The sequence below is a fragment of the Phyllostomus discolor genome, chromosome 1 (assembly GCF_004126475.2).
Source record: "Phyllostomus discolor isolate MPI-MPIP mPhyDis1 chromosome 1, mPhyDis1.pri.v3, whole genome shotgun sequence".
In the NCBI taxonomy this organism is placed as follows: domain Eukaryota; kingdom Metazoa; phylum Chordata; class Mammalia; order Chiroptera; family Phyllostomidae; genus Phyllostomus; species Phyllostomus discolor.
Genome location: NC_040903.2, coordinates 81,432,710 through 81,456,906, shown reverse-complemented (window position 1 = coordinate 81,456,906; position 24,197 = coordinate 81,432,710). Strand labels below are relative to the sequence as shown.

Genomic DNA, 24,197 nt, shown 5'->3' with positions numbered 1-24,197 from the left:
TCTGGTGGGCATAAGGGAGTCCAGAATTTTAGAGTATTAATAAACAGAACTCAGGACCTAGAATGAGAAAAGTTCCAAGTAATCCAAATGGATACATCTTTCTTAATTAAATGGTAGTGGCAAGGTTTTCTAAGACCAAAAGAACCGGGAAGGAATTTAACTCCCCAAACAAGTATGTTTACTAAACAAGGGTGGGGGCGGGTTGCCTGCGAGACACTGTGTTGGAACTGAGTGTTGGGTTTGTTTTGATGGACAAGCACTTCACCTTGGGGAGGCCATTGTCAAGTGAGCTCCAGAATATTTGAAAGGAAGTAAGTAATGTTTTAAAGTTGAAGCAAGGGGCCTCAGACCACGAAAAGATCTGTGTAATGGCCCTGAAACTACACGAAGAATTTGTGTCACTAACTAGCCTCACTCTTCAGCCCCACACTGTAAACGGCGAAGGGACGGACCGTTTGATGTTCAAATGACACACTGCTGTGGTACGCAGGCGGTTCAACAGGAAAGGGGTTATCAAACCACCGGCAGATGGGACTGGAGTCCGGCTCCGTCTGGGCTCAAGAGGGAAGAGCCCACGTCCAATTACGGTGTCTGCACTAGGGAGCAGGGGGAGCAATCTGGGACCTGGATTGCAGGACAGGGGATTACTTAGCGTCATCAGGATGAGCACGCTCACAGACTCACAGACAGACGGTGGGAGCGCGAACGCCGCTGAGGCTGCGCTGGCAGTCTAGGAAGCTCAGCTCTGTCCGCCAGCCTAAAACCTCAGTTTCCACGGGGCACAGAGGTCCTGAGGGAGGGAGCCTAGGTCTAGTCATGTCTCTGAAGGAAAGGGACTCATATGGAATCCCTGGAGAGGCTCTTCGATAAGTTATTCCTTCAAAAGTTAGAAAGGCCCATTTTTATTCTTAAGTCCTTTGACTACAGTAGGAGAACATGCAAGACACAGTCAAGCTGCCCTTGCAGGGTAAAGACACTTCTGGAAACAAAGGCTGAGGCCGCTCCGGTGCAACTGGAGGCTTAAGAGCCATGTGCACTGAGGCACCATTTATGATTTTTTAAAAAAAAATTTGTTGAGGGTAGTAAGGTGTAAATCATAAAAGTGTTCAGGAACTGCATGTCTGTGGGGGGGTTACATGTTTCAAGCATTTATTGCATTCATGTGTTTCATACATCTACAGTTCTTTATCAAAAAGGTAGGGGAATTAATAAGGATACTTACTATACTGCATTAACTAAAAGTTAGTGGGATATAATATTAATAGTGTATAAATTTATTTTTAAAGAAAAACGCCAGAAAACCCCATGAGTAAAGAAGACAAGCTCATGTTCTCAGACCAGCTCCAGAGGGGCCACATGATCTAACACAGAAACTTGTGAATTGAAGTAAAAAAAGAATCACTATGAAAGAAATGCATCTGGCAAGATAATCTTTTATTTTATCTACAACTAAAAACACAAGATTAAAATATCCTCATAGAGCTTTGAAATTCCTAAAAATATAGCTGCAGACTTTCAGGCATTGTATATCGTTCCAGGTTTGAAAAACACTTCTCTGGCCTAAGATTTTGCACTAATTCAAATATTTTTTAAAAAGCCTCCTGGGGCCTAGTTCATAAAATTTGTGTTATAAATTTCTTTTTTAGATAATGTAGCCATTCCATTCTATCCCTACAACATACCTAACTTGGGTAGGTGCTTAATATAAATTTATCGAATGGATGGATGGATGGATGGATGGATGAATGAATGAATCCCTACTAATGCATTTCATTCTAAGACTACACAGGCTCGGTGTTTGTGTGTTTTGGGGGGGAGACAAAATCACACCAATAGTTCAAACCAATTGCCAACCGTTTGTAGGCAGCAGGTTTATCCCCCCCAGAGGGAAGTGAGTGGGTGGCCGACACACCCACCTGTCAGAGAGACCTTGTATCCTTTGTGAATAGACACAAGACATGAACTGGGCATACCTTACACAAAGACTGTATCTTATATGCTAGGTGGCTTATAATGAAACTATAACCTTTAACCCCCCTTTTAGGGAAAATGGGAGAGGGAACACATTCTACAAACAAACATTTTAAACTTAATACATACAATTCTTAATTCCAGATAAAAATTAAGAAACCCAGAGAATGGCTGGGCTTCCCCTAAAGATATGTATGAGTTTGTGAGGCACTGGTCGACTCTGCTCGTGGGTGAATGCAGGTCTTATTATCACCAGCGGATCCCTTTCTCTGGCAGTAAAGATATTTTCCTGGGGAGCTGTACTTATGTCAAATCACTGCCACTTGTTTCCACTGTTTCTGCTAGCCCACACCATACTTACATTGAAGCCCATTAAGAGTTGGAGGGCAAACCTTAGGCATCTACACATATGAACAGTTTATTTAAATTAGTTTCTAAAAGGTGAAGTACATTCCACTTCCCCAGTGCCCGTGTCTTTGGTGATTAAAATCAAACAACAGCAGAAACCAGCCCTTAGCATTTGTTAATGAGAACATGAGGGCACCCAAATGAAAAGCTTCATTTCCTAGTCTGAGCCCTAGCTCCAGAAAAGGAAGTACACTTTAGTATGGGACTTGGAAATAGTCGCAGTGGTAATGTTTCCTCATGTTCTCATATTAGCTGAGCTGAGAATGGGCCAGATAATGGGCGCATGAGGGGTTGCATGAGGGGCTGTGCACATTTTATGACCCCTGCAAGTGTGCAGACAGTAGTGTTTGAAAGTCTGTGTGTTCTATGCACAGTATTTTGCTCTTCATATACACAATGTAGTTATTTAAAAAGGAGGGAGGGGAGAGAGGAAATGATAGTGGAAGTTAGTCATTAATTGTAACTTTACTGCAACCAACAAAGCGGGACCTTCAAATTGTTTGTTTTATTTTTAAAAAATATTCTATTTGTTTATTTTTATTGAGAGGGGGGAAGGGAACGAGAAAGAGAGGGAGAGAAACATCAATGTGTGGTTGCCTCTCGTGTGCCCCCAACTGGGGACCTGACCTGTAACCCAGGCATGTGCCCTGACTGGGAATAGAACTGGCGACCCTTTGGTTCATAGGCCAATGCTCAATCCACTAAGCCACATCAACCAAGGCCAAATTGTTTGTTTTAAATGAACATTGTGGGTATGAAGCTATAAATTAGGTGGCAGAGGAGGAAATGGAAGGAGAGAAGATACTCACCTAGTTCAGGTGCTTTGCTTAGCACAAATGCATAAGCCCAGAATTTGCTGACAGGTCCATTGTAAAAACTCTGGTCACAAACTGACTGCTTCAGGCCTTTGGTCATCAAAATGTACACCATGTAAGCACCAGTTCGAACAGCACCGAATATACTTCACAAATGAAAAGAGAAAAGAAACAATATTTATGAAAATAATTTCACTTCTGACATTAACCATACTTAGAAGGCTGCCTGCCATTGGCCAAACAGGCACAGATGTACCACAATAATTTGCATTTACCCAGAAGCATCTTCAAATGTTCTGTGAACAAGAGTAATAAAACTCAGGGCTTTATTCTGAAGAGCATACATAATTCCACTTAATTTGTCATCAGTATTCCCAAAAGAGGTCATGGTCAAGAGGAATGGATCTGGACAGGATCGCATGAAGAACTCCGGTGACCTCTGTGTTTCAGCTTCAAACCTTGGGGAGGAGACGGGGTTGACTGAAAACTCTTGGAACTATCTCAGTTCTGTCCTATGTCCAATTACTCTCCAAGCTGCCCTGGCTCTATTCCTGGGATATTTCTTTTTATGTCTTTCAACCAACTTCTTCTCTGCATGTGGATGGCCCAGGCCTCCTTGGCCTCTCTTGGGCCCCCTGCAGCAGCCTCTACACCACTGTCCTTGGGTACATCTTTCCATGTCTGTTACTTCTTTCTCACAGAAGCCAGAAGAAGCCTCTTCAGGGCTCAGCTCTCCTGTCACTTCCTCCAGGAAGCCCATCCTGGTTCCCTACTCAGAGCTCCCCACAGCCATGGACTAACGCCACTCTAACACTGTCTTTCAATGTCTGGTCATGTGTTTGCCTCCACATAGACAGAGGTGCTCAAAGACTGTTGACATAGTGAAAAACTGTTGAAAAATAAATGGACATATGAAATTTTTATTAAGGAACTGCTTTGGAACGTGCTGAGCTCAGTGATATAACCTGAGGTGTGAAAGGGCTTGGTGGCTGGAGCGAGTGGCCTCCACTATGACTGAAGCCCATAGACATATACCTCAGAGTTTGCAAACCACACACGGGACTAGAGGGAAAGCTGGCTGGCCATCTGGGGAGACTGGTTGGCCACTCTTTTTCTGGCAGTTTCCCTTTCTAAGGCTCTAGAAGTCAGGAGACAAACTGGTGGAGAGCTACTGAAACGAGTAGCAATATCACCAAAATGGTAAGTTGCTTTTGTTTCTCTTTAAAGTACCATCTTTTAGTCAAAATGTCCTGGAGTTGCTCCAGAGTAAGTCATTCCACTAAATGTTTAGGAACATGCATTCAAGAACATGCATTCAGCACTAAAACTAAAGATCAGCTTAGCACAGAGCCAAGGTAATGGAGTGGACTTCCTAGCAACCATCTAAGGACACACGGCCTACATTAAATGGAGTTAACTCTTTCCAGCATTTAAAAGGATCCTGCATGGGATTATTGGAGTCACTTTATAAACGCAGGTCCTGTTTGACCCTTCCAGTGGCTTCCCGCTGCACTTAGAATGAAACCCCCAATTGCTTCCCATGGACCTAGACCTACCAGGCTCTAATGGCCCCTGTCTCCAGCAGTCCCACCCTCACCTCCTGTGATTCTCTTCCTGCTCACTGTGAGCCAAACAGTCCAACACTTTCAGATCCAATCAGTTTTGTTTCAGGGTCTTTGCATATATTTCCTCTTCTTGGGGAGCTTTTCTCCCATATTCACTCCGAGGCTGTCTCCTCACTTCCTTCTTTTAAAGAAATGCCCTCTCCTGATAGAGCGACCTAAGTCTGTGAAGTCAATTAACTGTCCTAATTTAGAAGTGGGGAGTTGAATTTCATTGGTGAGGTCAGGTAATGGAGGTTTTTCTGTCTTATCTGAATTTATGTTTTATCTTTACCTTACCAGATAATGGCTAATTTTCAATATGAAACCACCAGATTAAGAGTATTAACATATTTGGCACTTGGAAGGCAGTATAAAAATATGAATGTGGCCTCTCCACTGACTATTTGTAGCTGACACAGTGGGTTGGTTCCCTATTCAGGAGCTTCCTCTTCTTCCATATTAAATGAATTCTGGTTTAGTTTAGATTTTCCCAAGGAAGTTGACCTTATCTTCAATTTTGGAGTAAATCTTAATTTCCTAAGCCAGTTCTAGTACTCCCATTTCCCTTACCAATGATTTGTTATGACACTGACCCAGTTCTGGCCAATGTGATTGATGTAAGGAGAGGGCTGCTTGGGTCTTTGGGGAAAGTTTCCCTTGCTCTTTACTATGTGTTACCTGGAAGAGCTGCAGCACCTACAACCAGGAGGGAGCTGAGCTACCTTGAGAACAAAGCTCACTTGGAGAGGATGGCAAAGCAGTCTTTTTAAGATGTGACTATGGTGCTGATTAATCATTCAGAGACCCTATCTCCAGATTTCTTGTTCTTGAGATAAAGCTTCCTTCTTGTCTAAGCCATTTGGAGTTTTGCTTTCTATTACATGCAACCCAAAGCATCCCAGAAGACACAACACACACGATTCGAAGTTCAGTAGACTTTTGAACACTAGTTAACATTTTGTGGCTATAAAATGCATCTAGTCATAGACCCTGCTGGTGGACTAGTTACTACATCAAATATTTAATTTTCACAGACCAGTGGGAGATACATCAATGACTTTTATACACACCAAAAGCAAAGACACACAAATGACACACTTTGAACATGTATCAGTCTCTGCTCATTAGCCCCACATCTGTGATTTTTCGGAAACATCAGCACATTTTACAGAGCATGTCTCCCCCCGTGCACTGCAGCCCAATATTCCCAGGAAGCAAAGCCCTTCTTCTACTGTGTTTTGCTGCTTGACTGTGTTCTTTGCACATAATCAGAGTAGACCCAAAGAAAGTATCTTTGGAATAGTTACCATCTTTTCATCTTCCTGGATCACAAATATCACTGTAGTTCAACTATATCCAACTTCTTAAAAATCAGCAGAGTTTAACCTATTCTTTCAATTGTTAAAAGATTTATTAGCAATGTCCTAGATGCTGGGGTTATGAGAATCAATAAGCCAAGTCTGCTGCTGGTGATAATGGTGGTCCTGGAAGGCTTTAGAGGAAGTGCTGTTTGAGTTAGGGATGAATATGTCTTCAAATGTGAGGGTTAGCTTGTGAAAAGTTCACTTCAGAGCATTGCAGACTTGCAGACTTGGAAGTTTAGATATCATGGTGACCCAGAACATTGCTGACAACAAGAATATAGAACACATTATTGTCCCACATGTAGACATAAGCCTCACTCTCTCAACTCTGAACAATAAGGCTGACTGACAACAGAGGACAGTGCATTTCTCAGGGAAACTGTCGGTGCCAGCCATGGGGCTTATGTGTCTGTGGCAAAGCCGCTTTGTTGGGATGTGACAATGCTGCTGCTGGGGAGCCACTGGGAGCTGTGTGGCCAATGCAATGATTGTTATTTGTGGGAAGCCAGTAGCTCTGCCCCTGGCACACCGCAGCCACTGGATGCTTTCGCAATCATGTGGCTTTTTATTATAACTGGGCACTGGGCCCTCAGATTGTGATACTTTACCAAAATATACTTTAAGAGAGGCAATGTTTTCCCTCCCTAAGTAGCATCATTTTTGAGATACTGTGACGCAAGAGAAAAACATGCAGCTTATGCTCTGCTGCCCTCCATCCTGACTTACACACAGGGCAGATACTCATGGCTAATCAATCCTGACACTCTTTGCGTCCATGCCTGGACTTAGTACCCAAGTCCTCAACCACTCCAGGCCACCACCAATGGATTAGAGTCGCAAATTCCAATCCCAGTGCTCTCACTCACTGGTTTCATGACTGGGCCAATTACTGAACCTCTCTTAGTCTCTCTCATCTACCCAAAATGATAATCATCTCTAACGTGCAAATTCTACAAATTTTGTAACAATATACCATATTTTTGGACTATAAGATGCACCCCCCCCGCCCCCTCCCATTTGGGAGGAATAATGGTTGTTAATGCTGCTGTTGAGTTCTGTTTACATTTACATTGGTGAAATATTAGGTTATTTATGTTATTAAATATTTTACTACATTCTTTGTTTCAAAAATTTTCCCCCTATTTTCCTCCTCTAAAACCTAGGTGTGTCTTATGGTCTGAAAAATATGGTAGGTAGGGGAAAAAGACAACATAGGTAGGTATTTAATTACCATAGTCTCTGCTATAATATATAGGTGCTCAATATAAGTTTTTATTAATTATTATTTTTGTTACTACATATTATCACAGCTTTACTTGACGTTTCAGTGTTCACAACCAGTTTACCCTGTCCCCTTGCGTCAGGTTGGCGAGGTGGAATAAAAGCCCAGGAAACTGATGCGCAGAGAATTTGATTTGCACGGATGGTTAGCCATATTATTAAGTGTTGTATTGTTAGGTGTTTTATTGTATGAGCCAGCTTTTCACAAAATAAGTGACAGTTACCAAGTTCACAATCTGATATGAAATGAGCATTTGCCATAGAATGCCTTGAAGGAGACACCGCTGGTATGGAAAAGCATCTGGTTCATGTGACATTTACCTTTCAATCAGATGATAAAGGTTATTCTAAATCTAGGGCCTTAAAGAGGCTGAGGGTCTGGGCCATTGTGTTTAAGGAGGGCAGGTGATACTACGTCACACGCCTTTTCCAGCTGTGGGATCACACTAACACCTTTTGTTTTCTTTTAGCTTTTTATTTTTGGAAGAAATGTATCATTTTTTCTTGTCGGAGCCTAGTTTTGATGACAATAGTTGATGGAACAGGGAAGAGGGGAGGGCTCAGTAGCGGGAGAAGTGGATGTTTCTGTTCTCCTCAGCTACACCCGACACCGACAGTAAGGAGATCTGGAGTCAGCCGCGGCCCTGATCAGCTGAGGTGCATCTTCTCAAACTCATGTCCTGGATTCCCATTCTGGAAGAAGCCTGTTTATTTATCATCAGCTACTTGCCAGGCATGTACGTACCCCAGGAGGTGCCAAGGGTGCTCCTCGGACTGTTTAGCTGCGATCCGCGGGGGAATGGGGGTAGGGTGGAGGAAACTTCTAGTTCGTACTATATACACTTCTGCACTGTTTGACTATTTTAAAGCAAGCTTGTATTAGATAGACAGTTAAAAAACATATTTTAAATAGGGGGCTAGCCACAATTGAAAATAAACGGTCACAGTGTGCTTGCGAGTCTTTTCCCACACTGGCACTGGGACAGAGCCACTTACTGAGTCAACGCCTCATCATCAACATCCACCAAGGACTCACTGAGGCCGGGAGAGAATCTCTACAGCGGGGAGAGAGAATCTGAGCAGCCGGGAGAGAATCTCTGCAGCGGACTGCAGGAGACAGCAACAGTGTAGCTACACGTGCAGATGCATGACACAGACAAGTCTCACATGTGACCTGCGGTGCCAACACAACACGGGGAGAACGAGCCTGTGTTTGCGGCTGGGCCACAAATGGCCACTTCATGTGCTACATAAATAGACGCTGGGCATCTAGAGCCAAAGTTTGGAAAACAGGACCTCATTTTCAGGTTGTAATTTCTTTTTTCTTTTACAGTTTTTATTTTTTATAACTGCTATAGGGTGTCTATATAACAAGTGTGAGAGAGATGGCTAATTTTCCTTCAGACCCAGGCTCTTACCATGAGGTCTGACCATTTAACAACTTGAGAAAAGACTGAGAGACTCTGTAGTCTAGATTTCCCATTGTACTGCCACCTGGAAACCGAAGTGGAATATCTCAGTAATGACTATAAACATTCCAGAACTCTGCTCTGGGAAGAAAGAGCCTTAGGTATAACACTTTCAATTATTTCAATGCGAACACCAATAGTTGATGAAATTGCATTTTTCATTGTTCTCTTATTGGCCCTCAATTTAAATGCAAGGTATTTTGGCTTGCATTTAAAGCCTTGCAAAACAAGGCTTCTGAAGACTCTTTTATCTGAAACATCAACCACCCCAGTTTGCCACACTGCTAACTCAAAAACCAAAGGTGCAATTAATTATTCCTGGGACTGGACAATGAAAATGTTTTATTATACTTATATCCTAGAATCAGAGAATAAAAAAGGTGTGAGATTTTGTTAATTGTCAAAACATGGTGTAACTCATCCAATAATAGTGACTTTTTTTTTAATAAACAGAGGGCAGTGATTTTCCTGATAACAATACCTGAACTGCCACTTGTCTTTGACTCTGACAGTTTCCAGAGTAGAAAGAATATTCACTGATCCCAGAACAGGTTAAACAAACTGACAACAACCAAAAAACCCACTGTAATGCTTCTAGACTTGACAGGTGAGACCGGGTGGCAGTGTCTGTGGTCCTGGATAATGGCATCTCGTGTACCAGGTCCCTGTAAGCAGAGTGTGACCCACCTTCTAAAACCCTTCCATGCTTGATAACAAGTGTCCTTAACAGACTGTCTAATTTAGGTTGTTATCTAAGCCTGTGCTAAAAACACATTTTTGGATAATAATAGCATAAATGCTTTTGTTCTAAGAATCAGCAGTTAAATGGGGATGCACATGTAGTCTTTTGACAATTTACTTAATCTATTCCTCCAATAACAATTCAGAGTATACAATTTCACTTTCTACTGAGTGATCATTTCTAGGTTTGATTCATTTATCTTGACTAAAATCTTTAATCGGATTATCTCCACTTGAAAGTGGAAAGTCTCCCAAACACCTTGTGGATCAAGGCACATGAGAAATGGTATATTGTTTATATCAAAATTAAAAATACATACATCTTTTGACCTACCGAATGTACTAAAGTATCTTTTGGTACATTAGTTCTATTGTTGAAAATATAACATACCCTTTAGATATACAGTACTTACAAAAGTATGCCAAATTGTATGTTTTGTAATATATAAAATTTGGCCAGCATATAGTCTAAAGGTTCACTGACATGAGAGTGGTTAAATCAATTACAATAAGCACAACACAGTTATAAAACATGCTGCCTTAGACCCCAACGCGGGAGAGCTCCCAGATGCATGGAAAAGTGAAAAATCTGAAGAGCAGACCATTCTGTATGGTACGATCCAATATGTGCACATGTTTAAAAAGGTTGTGCACATATGTACTGACAGTCATCAAGTATTTATGGAGGAAAGCCCTTCAAACGGTTAACAATGACGCCTGTTAGAATTTTGTTTTATAATACCCATACATGCTTTTTTTTTCCAGAAGCCATTGGAAACCTAATTTTAGATGATCACATTTAATATTTATAGTCTGATGCCAAGTAATCCTTGAGATTATTTTTTTTATAATAAAAGAATACCACATTTAAAGGTCTGAATCTTACGTAGATAGTAACTCTGCTTCTCAGAGATCAGGCATGTTAGCTGGAGCTAGTCTATAGGGGTATCAGAGAGCCAAGAGCAAACATGAAAAAGAACAGAAGTAAATAAAAATTGAGATACATAGGAAGATAGAAATGCACTGAGTAAAAGAGCTGAACCTACTTTAGAATAAGAAAGGTAAAAAAGTAAGACCTCTGTGAAGAAATATCACTTAAGCCCTGAAGTATGGAGTAGCTTCCTCACAATGGTATCTGTTACATACTAGCATTGGTATGTTACACACTAGCACCTATACAGGCAGACCTTAAAGATATGGCTGGTTCCACTCCAGACCACCACAATAAAAGGAGTTTCACAATAAAATGAGTTGTAATCATTTTGCTGGTGGAGGGTCTCGCCCTCGATTTGTAAAAAAATGCAACATCTGTGAAGCTTAATCCATAAAGTGAACCACAATAAAATGTGATGTGCCTGTAATGATATTCATGAACTCCTTTTTAAATACCACATGCTGTAGTGTGAAGTCTATTAGAGCTGAAGGCTTCATGGAACAAGCTGTAAGTGAGGAAAGTCTCGCATAGAAGCGATCTCAGTGGATAATATGGTTCCCCGACTGACACCCAGAAGGTGGGTGTGCACTCTGTCACTGCCCCCTCCACTCACCACAAATCCCCTAGGTAAGTCAGAAAACTTCAGTCTGAACTGGAGATTCTCTTTGAATGTTTTGTAAGCTGCACTGGCTTCGATTCACTTTGATGCATCTGTTTATTCCTTTAGCTTGTAAAGGAGGATAACAACCAATCTAAAATCAATGAACAACCAAAAGTGCCAGAAAATCAAACTGCATGGAACTCCAACAAACAAGAAATTAAAGAAACAGCCAACCAGACCAGTAAGGTGGTGGATGGAGAGGACCCTGCAGCAAGGCGGTGGACAATACAGGTGCGACTGGCTGACTGGCTGATGGGAAACCACAGCGCAGCAAGGAGGGCTGACCTGCTGGGTGAATACATATGGCCCCACTCCCTTACAACCTAACAGGTGCACCAAAACAAAGAAATATGGCCCAAATGAAAGAAAAGAGAAAAACTCCAGAAAGAGAGCTAAGTGAGGAGATTGCCAACCTATCTGATGGAGAATTTAAAGCCCTAGTAATCAAAGTGCTCACAGAACTGATTGAGCTTGGTTGCAAAATGAAAGAACAAACGAAGGATACCCAAAGTAAAATAAAGCAAAACATTCAGAGAACCAACAGTGACAGGAAGGAAACCAGGACTCAAATCAATGATTTGGAACAAAAGAAATAAATAAACATCCAACTGGGACAGAATGAAGAAGCAAGAATTCAAAAAAATGAAGAGAGGCTTAGGAACCTCTGGGACAACTTTAAGCATTCCAATATCTGAATTATAGGGGTACCAGAAGAAGAACAAGAGCAAGAAATTGAAAACTTACTTGAACAAATAATGAAGGAAAACTTCCCCAATCTGGTGAAGGAAATAGACTTCCAGGAAGTCGAGGAAGCCCAGAGAGTCCCAAAGAATTTGGACCCAAAGAGGAATACATCAAGGCACATCATCATTAAGTTAGCCAAGCTTTAAGATAGGGACAGAATTTTAAAAGCAACAAGAGAAAAGGAGAGAATTACCTACAAAGGAGTTCCTGTGACAGGACATAGCTGAGCAGTAGCCATTCTTAGGTAGGAGCTGACCAGCAGCCGTTCCCAGACAGCAAGCAGTCTTTCCCAGATAAGCAGTTATCTCAAGGCCATATACTAACCTTCGCCTTCTGCTTCTGTATACTTGCTTTTAGCAGTTGTTTCCCACCCGCCCTCCTTTTTGCCTTGTAACAAGAATATAAGCAAACTCCAGCTTAAGCTCGGTGCCCAGAATTTGGAATTTATCTCCTCTGGGTGCGCATGTGTAAATAAACCCCACTTCGAAAACTCCAAGGCCATCTGAGTCATCTTTTCTGTAACATTCCCACAAGGCTATCAGCTGATTTCTCAAAAGAAACCTTGCAGGCAATAAGGAGCTAGAAAGAAGTATTAGAAGTCATGAAAGGCAAGGACTTATATCCAAGATTACTCTACCAAGCAAAGCTATCATTTAGAATGGAGGGGCAGATAAAGTGCTTTCCAGATAAGGTCAAGTTAAAGGAGTTCATCATCACCAAGCCCTTATTATATGAAATGTTAAAGGGACGTATCTAAGACAAAGAAGATGATAAAAATATAAACAGTAAAATGATAACAAACTCTTAACTATCAACAAATGAACCTAAAAAAATAAGGAAAACAAAAGCTTAGCAAACAGCCAGAACAGAAACAGAATCAGAGAAATGGAGATCACATGGAGGGTTTTCAGTGGGGAGGGAAAGGGAGCAATATGTGGGGAAAGGTACAGGGAAGAAAGAACATAATTGGTAGACATAAAATTGACGGGGAGAGGTAGAAAATGGTATAAGAAACAGAAAATTCAAAGAACTTATAAGTACAAACCATGGACAGGAACTAAGGGGGGAAATGCTGGTAGGTTGGGGTGTGCAGGGTGGAGGAGGGAAAGGGGGAGAAAAATTGGGAAAACTGTAATAGCGTAATCAGTAAAATATACTTTAAAAAATAATGTGGTGACATCTAAGCAAAGACCTGAAGGAACTGACAGAGTGAGCCCGATGGTTATCCTATATCCCACGCCCTCGGACTCCCTGGACCCTTAGATCAAGTTGTGCCCTATTTCTTTGTCTCCTGGAGGTAGAACTGCACCTGAGCCATTAAGTTCCTTGTGTCATCAAAAGCTTTCTGTTCATGGGTTCTGTCTCCAGCTGGCTGGAGTAGAAGCAGAGAAGTAGATACAAGCCCAAATCTCAGACTGTCCCATCTTTATTACTCTGGGAGCAAATTTATCTAAACCAAGAGAGCGCTGGGACCAAGAAGGCCTTAGATGACTGCTGGTCCAAACTCTTATTATTGGATTGGCCAAAAATTTTAGTGTTTTTTGTAAAATGAAAGACATTTTTTTGTTTTCACCAGTAAGTAATTGGTTAAGTAATTTCACCAGTAATTTTACTGATTTGGATATTTTCAGTATGTTGGCTAACTCCTGTGTGGTAGAACATTGCTTGTTCTCAATTAATGTCTCAATTTGATCGCTGTCAACTTCAACTGGTCTACCTGACCATGAAGCATCATCGAGCAAGAAATCTCCAACAAAACACTTCATAAACATGTTCAATCCGTCACAGCACCTTCTCTATATGCTGCAAAAATCTTTTTTGTGTGTTTCGAATGTGTTTTTACCTTCCTTGAAATAATAAAGCATAATATATCAAAAATGTCACACATTTTCTTCCAACTTCAGTATTAAAATAGCTGCACAAAAATTCACCAATCTTGATGCCCTTTAAAAAATGCGCTGATATGACAGCTGTCACATACAGTCTAACAAAATTGTTTCAAATGAAGTTAAAGACAATTACGCACTGCTAGAGCCATTTTACATAAAAACTGAACAGACTTTTTGGCCAACCCAATACCTTGGGCATTCACTTCAGTAACACCCACAAGGTGGATATCCCAGTTAATGACTTTTTAAATATCGGAACCAAAGACAAATCAAAGAGCCCAAACACAAGTGATACATGCCTTGATAAAAATGCTAAAATGACTTCCTGAAATAAATCAAAGTTTCCAAAAATAAAGAGATGACAGAATGAAACCCAACTTGAACAAATTATTACGGCCGTAGTGCTGCTGCACGGAACCACTGCAGCGTGAAGAAGGAAAGACAGAAGAAGTCGAGCAGACAAAGCACCAGCATCGCACTCCCAGCCACCAGCGACACTGGACCGAGTTGAAGAAACTACCTGATAATGACTCAGCCCTTGAAACTATAAATTGAATCTATCTGTAAGTAAAGATAAAGAATGAGTCATGAGAGAGAACATTAGCACAAAAGTCTGTGACTAGAATGCTATGAAATATGAGGAAATGAGGATGAAATCAGAATGCGTTTCTGTAATTTATTGTGACTATATATATGACTATATACGATAAGCTGTATCAAGTTTTTATTATAGGATCATGATAACCCAGCCACTATTCACAAACCCCATTAGCAGCTCCACATAAATCTCCTATTAAGGAACTCCTTCAGGTGCTGTAATGTGTGAAAATCGGAACTGGTAAACCTTACTTGAGCAATGTGACAACAATCTGGTACCCTACATGAGCAAATTTAGAGAGCACAAATATTCCTTTAGAGAATTCTAACTATATCAGACTGTTTGTATCTGGGTTTATTCCTTAAAAAATTTATTCCAGCTACAGCTACCATTTTATTCCTCATAATGTGGATGCTCCTGGGACCCACTGAGAAATGCGCAACAGCGGTAGAAAAAAAGATGTTTTCTGAGACACCATCCATCCAGGCAACTGGTTTATGTCAAAAGGAGAAACTACTAGGCCACCCACAAGAATTTCTACAGCTAGGAAAAATTGACAACACCAAGTCTTGGAGAGGGTGAAGAACCAGAATTTCCACATGCTGTTGGTGGGAACATGACCTGATACAAACCCTTTGGAAAAGTGTTTGGTAGAATCTATTGAGTTGGCCAAAAAGTCTGTTTAGTTTTTTCCATAAAATAAAGGACACATTTTTCATTTTCACCAATAACTTTATTGATTTAGATATTTTGAGTGTGTCAGCTATCTCCTGCTCTTAGCTTCCAGTGATAGAGGTCAGGGGTACTGCGAAACATCTTCCAATGCATCAGACAGCCCCACAGTATTTGGCCACAATGTTAATAGTACCAAGAAACTTCACAAACTACTTTTGACACTTTTGATCAGTCGTAGCACCTTCTCCCTATACTGCACAAATCTTTTTTTTTGCATTTCAGTTACATTTTTACCTTTCTTGAACTAATAAAGCATAATATGCCAAACATGCTGTGTATTTTCTTCCATCTTCAATATTAAAATGGCTGCACAAAAATTCATCAATTTTAATAAGTTTTTTAAAACACACACTGATATGACAACTGTCACAATACAATCTAACAAAATTGTTTCAAATGCAGTTAAAGACAACTAAGCACTACCAGAGCCATTGAACAGAAAAAACTGAACAAACTCTTTGGCCAACCCAATAGTAAAGTTAAACCCTCTGACTAAGCAATTTCTCTCTGAGGTATAGACCCCAAAGCAATGCCAATATAATGTGCACAAAAAGAGAGGCATAAAAATGTTCACCTCAGCATTATTTGAATCTTCAAATTAGAAACAACCTAAATGTCTACCTAGAATGGAGTGAAATAAAATGTGTAAATGAAGTACTATAAAGTAATGAGAACAAAGGAATTACTGCTCTATGCAAAAACATGGATGGATCTCACAAACATAATGCTGGATGAAAGAATTCAGACTCACAACAGCACGTATTGTATGGTTCTGCTCATATGAAGTTTAAATATGTGCAAAATCAATCCGATGAGCGAAGTCAGAGTAGTAGGTACTTTTGGGGCACAGAGAAGGCCCTGAGGTTGGTGATGTTCTACAACATGATCCGTGTGGGGCTCACAGGAATGAGTGCACTTTGTTAAAGAAACCGTTCAGTTCTACTCTTAGGATTTGTGGGTTTTCCTGTATATATGATATACTGCAAACAAAAAGTTTACCAAAAAAATTCTATGCCCACTAGGTGCTAGGTTCTTTAGGTAAAAGTTATTTTTAGGATTAAGGGATTAAAAAAAGAGGAAAAGACAAGGAACCTACTGTCATGGAGCCAACATTCTAGTAGAAGGAAGTAACAGACACATAAAAAATGGCTTCAAAATTTCAGGCTTAAAATTTTCAGAGAGTGTTAAGTGCCATACTGATAATAAAACTGGGTGAGGTATTAATGACTTGAGATTTGGGACAGGATGATCTGCTGAGCTCAGAGAAGGCCTCTCAGATGAGGTGACATGTGAGCTGATGAGAAAGAGCCAGTCCAGATGAGACCCGGAGGAGAACCTACCAGGTAGAGAGAGAGAGAGAGAGAGAGAGAGAGAGAGAGAGAGAGAGAGAGAGAGAGAGAGAGAGAGAGAGAGAGAGAGAGAGACCACAGCAGAGCAGGACTGAGCCGCGCATGCCCAGGGCCTAGGCAGGGAGGCAAGCAGTGACCGCCGCTGAGATGAAATGCAGTTCAGCAGTGGGCAGGGGCCAAGTCGTGTAAGGCCTCTGAGGATTTTATATGCTATAGTGATAGTAATAGTAGTCGTTAATAATAATAAATTATAAAATGTATTTTATTCTTACCATACCACACAGGTATCGGTGGATTTTAAGCAGGGGAGTGACAGGATGTGATTTGTTTTTAATGATAACTAAGGCTACTTTGTGGAGTATGGGCTGTAATATGAGATACAGTATAATAATTAATAATATTAATAGTTAATACATAATTAAGGTTAATGTAAAATTATTAATAAAGTAATGATAGTAATTTATCACTATGTTGTATAAGAAATCTACCAAGGAGAATATTTACAAGGATGTTATAGCTCTCATTTCCAAATGAGATGACTGTGGGCAGAACCCAGTAACAGTGTACCTGAGCAGAAGAAAGCAGACAAATCCGGTATGTATTTGGGCGGTGTAGATGATTAGACACCCTGATAGAGGGGAATAAGATATATTAGACATGAGATGCCTGTCAACCATTCAAGTGAAGATGAAGTAGCTTTCCTCTCCAGGCTCTATGGCATTAGGCTGACCAGGAAGCCAATTGAGATACAACACCCTTGAGTGATGTTATCTCAGGTGCATGCGCCCAGTTAGTAGTCCAGGCGCTGAAGAAAATGGCTGTAGAAAGGTCAGAGACACAATAAGAAATGCATGAGTAAGGATCAAGCGTGCCACAGTTGGCCTGCGTCACAGTCTGATACCTCTGCAGGGCAGCTGAGTATGCACTAGACTTCTCGGCTACAGAACATCTGAAAGTCTTCAGTTGTTCAGTAAGGATTGCCAGTGTAGGGGGTAAGGGGGGAAGAAGGAGAGTCCCTGGACTTGGTGGGAAAGGAGAGGGTGGTAAACAAAACCCCCTGAAATTATAGGAATTTGAATTGCAGCAAATATGGAGGGTGGTAGAAATGCAGATTTCCTGGCTCCATCACCAGAGTCTCTAATTAAATAGCATTGGATCAAGACCCAGAAAATGAAATTTTTAACCTGTAGCACATAGTCCACAAGTTACACAGTTTGAGAAACTCAGCAAAATTTCTCCTCCCTCCCTGGCTCATAAGATCATCTCCTCCTCTCATGGAAGCCACTCATAGTCTTTCTGGCTTTAGCCCCTTTCATTTGGACCTTTCCAGTTGTATGAGCAGTGTGGCTCTGAGCAAAGAGCATGGGATAAATCTGATCCTGTCACCTATAAGCTGTGTGTCCATGAGTAAACTTCTTAATTACGCTAAGCATCAGTTCCTTCATCTACAAAATACAGACATCATTGCATTTTATATGGATTTGGATCAGGACATTTTGAAACACTGATATATAAATATTAATAAGCATGTCCTAATATGAAAATTTTAAGGAATATGAATTCCTACGTCTAAAATATACTCAAGAATCACATAATTTGAAAGCTGGTGGCCGAACTGAATTGCCACTTACAATACTGCCACATGGGAGTGGCACATCAGTGGGGGACAGAAATAGCCACATTGTTGGCCACTATTTTCTGAACCACTCTGTTGTTTAGGGTCCTCCGAAGTCCTAAGGATGATTCTGGTGGCCACTGGTCTGTTACTCTAACAATCACTGTCAGTAAATTATAACCATGCCACCTGGGTATTTACTTAGTAGGGGAGCTAGTGGTAGAACAGAGAAACTTGTCAGCAACCAAGAACTTTCAAATGAAGTACCATGAGTTAGACATAATGAAAAGTTACTATTAGGTATAAATTTATTTGTTTTGTTTAAAATTATTCCCATGGAAAAACTGATTCTAGATTATGAAAGCACTGAAATATTTGAGTATTTTGAAATATTCAGGGAACTTATCCATCTAAAAAACGTGACCTCCATATAAGAGTATTTTTTCCCCAGGTCTGTTGAGAGATTTAGAACAAAGCCTATAATTTCTTCTCTATTTTCAACAGAGGGGAACTGTTTACTTTAAATCAACGTAATGTCTAAAATTTTTGAAAAATGAAGTTTTTCAGAACAATAAAAATTTCCCATTCAGTACTGAGCTACTTCCTATTCCCCTTCTCCATAGACTTCCATGAATTAATGGGAAGGTCCCAAGGAAGTCTAGTTAGTTAGAACCCTCAGCTCTTGTACTACTACAGCAGCCTAAGAGCAGGTAATGAGTCTGGTTTTTCTTTCTCCTTTATTTTCTGTGGCTTTGACATTATTCTCCACTTTGCCTTCTGTTAATCACAGCAAACAGACCTCTTCTAAGAAAACTTCTCCCTGACATACATGAGAAATATTTTTTTTTAAAGATTTTATTTATTTTTTAGGGAGGGAAGCGGGGGGAGAGAGAGAGAGAGAAAGAGAGAGAGAGAGAGAAACATCAATGTGCGGTTGCTGGGGGTCATGGCCTGCAACCCAGGAATGTACCCTGGCTGGGAAGAGAAATATTTTTAATAAAATTCATTCACTCTTTTTGCACCTTGGCTCACATTTTTTTCTGCTACAAGACCAGGGTTATTTATCTGATAGCCTGAAAATTTGGCAGTCCTAAATGGTAATTATTCTCACTTTGGAGTTGATCCAATACAGGAAACAATAAAAGACTTCTGGAACGCTTGTGAGCCCAGCTGTCTCTGACACTCTTCTTCCTTCTGCAGAAATAGTTGAACGGGCCTGTTAGTGCGCACCTGTCACTGATGTCTCGGCAGAGAACTCGCCGTCACCATGTTTGTATGGCTACTGAAACTGCATCAAGAAACATTCATTTAAAACTTGTGAAGGAGGAGTTGACTTTTTAAAAATATCTCCTATTTTTTGGTTGGTTTTCAGTGTAAAATACTCCTAATCAAAGTGATTTTCGGTAGCTCTGGTTAAACAAAAGATTGCTCCTTTTGTTCTTAACAGTTAGTCATTTGGTTCTTTCTTTTATCCCATTTCTGCTGTTTTGAATAAAGTTACATATACATGGTTTTGTTGATTTTGAATAGTGTTTCATAAGTCATTTAGGATGTCTAAAACATCTTACAGGGTTTTGCCTAAAAGTGTTTAAAGAAACGATGGTAATAGTTGTGAAGTGTCCGTGCACTTCAGTCATTCCTGCTCAGAGATTTCAGTGGAGATGTTTGCAGTTTGTCTTCATGGAAGCGAAGGTCAGCCTGTTGTGGCTCAGGTGTCTCATGGGAAGCCAAATGAGAACAAACACACTTCCCCAAAACTCTGGGTGCAATGAGATCAAGTGAAACACGAGGGATTACTTGGGTATGTGGCTCGAGTGCATTGATTTAATGCAGGGACTCTACAACTTCAAGGAGACAGCATTTTTACAACACATTTCTTCTTCCACTAAAAAAATAAGGTCTTTTTTATGTGAGTTGTTCAAGTTTTCCCTACTTCTAACAAATGTTACTTTGACAATCATTTCAAATGATAACCATATATTTAATTTATGATAAAATACTTAAACAGGCAAAAATAACAGTGAAAAAGAAGTTCAGTCTTCTCTTCATGAAGAATGTGGAGACGGTGGTGTGGGAAAACACACATTTGGCTGAACGCAGCTACGTCCAGGGGCCCTTACAAACCTGCTCTCTGCTTTCACTGCCAGTCTCAGATACGGATTCGTGTCTCATTTCTGAATTTCCTAATGATTGGATTCACTTCTAATAAATCTTATATCCATTTTTTTGAGATGCAGGTAGAGGATTAGGAAATTAGCTTGCTGATATTACCTGTGGATTATGTAAGGTTCTTGCCCAAGGAGAACTTTGTGTTAGATAGGCCAAGTTTTCTCTTTGTCAAATGTACATTGTTTTAAAAGTGTCATTGTTGGATAAAGTCAGAAAATCATAAATATTACAAATGAAGTCCTCCTACCCAAGACTTCAGGGCTGTGTGATGAGCACAGTCATCAAAATGATGACAGAGATGATGGTGATAATCATGAGGATCTGGGGATCTCCAAGTCAGGTCAAACAGTGTTAGCCAGGTTGATGGAATTTCTGACATGGTACCAGCTTGTTGGCTCTGTGCGGGGAGGGTTCAAAAATGGGACAGTGGCCTCTACCCACCTTTCTGTCTTGAAGAAAGTTGTCCCCCGGCTCATACTGAGATGCCAGACACTTCAGTTTCTCCCTGTATGCCACTGGTGCCTTTCTACCCTGGTACTGGAGCGCAGAGGGAGTGAACCTGAGTAGGTAATTCTATGTGTAGGTTTTTTAAGAGGAACTGCTTGGGACTCCAGAAGTTTCTTCCACTGACTCAATCCCCGCTGGTTTTTGCAGCCAGAAGTTGTGGGGACTTATCTTCCTGATACTGGAACCCTGGGTTGGGGGGCCTGGTGTGGGGCTTGGGACACCTCTCTCCCAAGATGTTCCTCCTGAATTTTTATTCACCACAGGTGGGTGTGGAACCAGCTTATTCTGCATCTGTGCCTCTCCTCCAGTCAGGATGGACATGGTTTCTTTAATTACATTTCAGACTTCCATCTAACTGGATTTCTGACAGTTTTGAGTGATGGTTGTTCTGTATTTTAGTTGTAATTTTGATGTGGTTATGTGAAGAAGTGAGCCATGTCTGCCTATGCCGCCATCTTGACCATTACTCACCTTTACTTCTGGTGACTTAAATTTGAACCTAGTACTTCTACCCTGTGCATTTAAGTGTAAGTCCTTAAGGAGCACAGAAAAGTTTATGTACAGCCTACATGTGTCAACCAGCAGATCAGAAAACATTCAAGTGTGATTCCTTAACTCGTAGATGTGATGAAAGATGGGTTTGGTCTTAGCAAAAATGAACAAGTTGCCAAAAACCAGTTCAAGAAGTAAAGATGAAATCTTCAGTGCCAGACTTTCTATTCAAGATTGAAACATTCTAGAGCTTTACTATGTTTTTTCTTTTCATTTTTTTACTATTTTCTTTTCAAAAGCAGAAATTAAAATTTTTATTTTCAGTTCTTGTCTCCTGAGCTTTGTGGCTTTGTCCTTAATCTTTTTGAATTTTTTTTTCTTTTTGCACTAACCTAGTATAAACTACAACTTAAAGTTAAACTCTTCCAGAGAACCCAAATCCCTGCATCCTGCGTAAGAGAACTCTGAATAGCTAATGATTCATAAATTCTTCAAATCATAGGCCATTCTATGGAACTGCATTAAAGATTTCTGCTCCAGCTCTGGGTTAACACAAATACCTAGAATCAATGAACAATCTGCCCCGGCTACTTTAATCCCCCTGCATGTATATTCCTAAGCTGATGATGCTCATCCGTTTCCCAGAGCAAAAATAAAATACAAATGCTCCCTCTCTGTCCATCACTGCACCACTAGTAGTGAAATAAAAGGAATAAAAGAAAATGATGTTTTATTACATGGTTAGGAAAATGCACTGTGTGAGCAAGGAGGTATTATGCCCCCAAATCAATCTTTTTAATTATATAGATTTGATTCTAAATCCTGGGGCTCTGAAAATCATGGATAACAATGAATACAGCGAGGATAGCCCCAGCAAGCATGACAGTTTAGTCATAAGTGATGATAAGAAGGAATTAAACAGTTCCCACTGATTTTCACTTGTAAACTTTTAAAACATTTATTTAATTTCAGAGAGAGGGGAAGAGACGGAGAGAAACATAGATGTGAGAGAGAAGCATCAGTGGGTTGCCTCTCATATGCACCCTGACCAGAACCAAACCTGTGACCTAGACATTTACTCTGACCAGGAATCAAATAGGTGACCTTTCGCTTTGCAGGATGATGCCCAACCAACTGAACCACGCTTCTCGGTACCACCTGTAAAATTTTTTAAACAGGTGGCAGGAAATGAGCTCCAAGGAAAGCTAGCTACCAATTAAACCCAACTACTGGTAGCACTAATAAAAAGATTTGCTGTTCATGAGGAAGAAAACTGGGCTCCCTATTTCATATGCAAAAACAAGTGGGATCTCAGCAACCTATTGCTCACACAGCATCCTCAAAAATTGATGAGCACATACTATTTAGAATTGTTGGTTGAAACAGAGAGAAAAATAGTTGACAGCTTTCATGAAAGAACTGCTTATTCTTTCATGCATGAAGTCACAGGAGGCCTGAGATCACTGTTTCTTATGGGAAAGGTATCATATTTAGGAGGCTTTCATTTTTCCAACACCAGGGAGTTACCCTGGGCAAGCCACCAGTGCTTCTTTACTGAGTCCTGCTCTCCTGGCATTTCTACCGTCACCCATTCATGCCCCTGCTGTGAGGACGTGCGGGCTATGAAGGAAAGGGAGCTTCATCTCTTCACGTGTCAGTTATCCTCTGCGCACGAATGGACCTCTCCAGAGTAAACATTTAATACTTTCCCAGGTTATTCATTTTTATGTTTTCTTCAGCCAATTACAGTACTAGTTACCTAAACTTAATTACAGATGTCAGCATCATCTGATGCATTCCAGATTTTGCATTCAGGCAATTTCATAAAAAGTTATGTCTGAAGATTTTTTAAAAAGAAAGATTCAATTTGTGGTTAAAAATCTTGTAGTCTTTTTTTAAACCCTGCTAAACATGAAGGATCATTTAAGGATTTGTGAGGTAACACAAGAAGCTTATAAGTACAGTAATCCTTAACTCAGTCTTACTCAAAATAATCCTTAACAAATGCTTCAGGGGTTAGTATACTTGAATCCTAAACTACTGTGCAATCTCTTCAAGAATGCTCATGTGTTTCTCACACAAGATTTAGAAAAGCTATAGGATTCCATCTATTTAAATACAAATTCATTTTGGTGAAATAATTTAAAATGTCTTACATGTCAGCTGTTTCAAGTTATTATAGCACTGTTAATACAAAATATCACTGAAGTCACACTTTTGTCCAAACTCAAATATAGTGGATTACAGAGAATTAAAATTATAATAAAAGAATCTCAAGCTTAGCATTAAATTATTGAAAGGGCATGCACCAAAATGTTAACAATAAATATCTGTGGTAGTGAGATTAAAGGTTTTATGTGTATTTCTCTGTGATTTTCAGAGAATTATCATTTCAAAAACTAGAAAAAGGATTGGACTTTTGGCCAAGATGAAGGCATATGTAGATACACTCTGCCTCCTTGCACAACCAAAAGAGAGACAACAACAAATTGACAAAGAAAGAATAACCAGAACTGCCAAAAAATCAAACTGTATGGAAGCCCAACAACCAAGGATTTAAATAAGAAACATTCATCCAGACCGGTAGGAGTGGCAAAGACTGGCGGCTGGGAGGAAGAGGATGAGCGGCAAGGTGGTGGCGGCTGGAGGACTGGGTGGGCAATGCGGCAGCTGGCAGACAGGGCTGCCCCACACTGGCATGCAGATAAAATGGAGGAACAACTGGGAAGTGAGACAGACAGCACAACCCAGGATTCTAGTATGGAAATATAAAGCCCCCAAACCTCCGGCTGTAAAAATCTGTGGGGGTTGCTGCCATGGGAGAAACTCCCAGCCTCACAAGAGAGTTCAC

At 40.5% G+C, this 24,197-nt stretch overlaps 1 protein-coding gene across 1 annotated transcript in view; it reads right to left on the bottom strand.

The window, feature by feature from the left end:
- Positions 1-24,197, bottom strand: part of ELOVL6 (ELOVL fatty acid elongase 6) — a 127,260-nt gene that overhangs the window by 5,759 nt on the left and 97,304 nt on the right. The window contains exon 4 of the mRNA XM_028507360.2: positions 3,189-3,340. Within this exon, the coding sequence (XP_028363161.1) occupies positions 3,189-3,340 (152 nt within the window). The remainder of the gene's footprint in view (positions 1-3,188; positions 3,341-24,197) is intronic.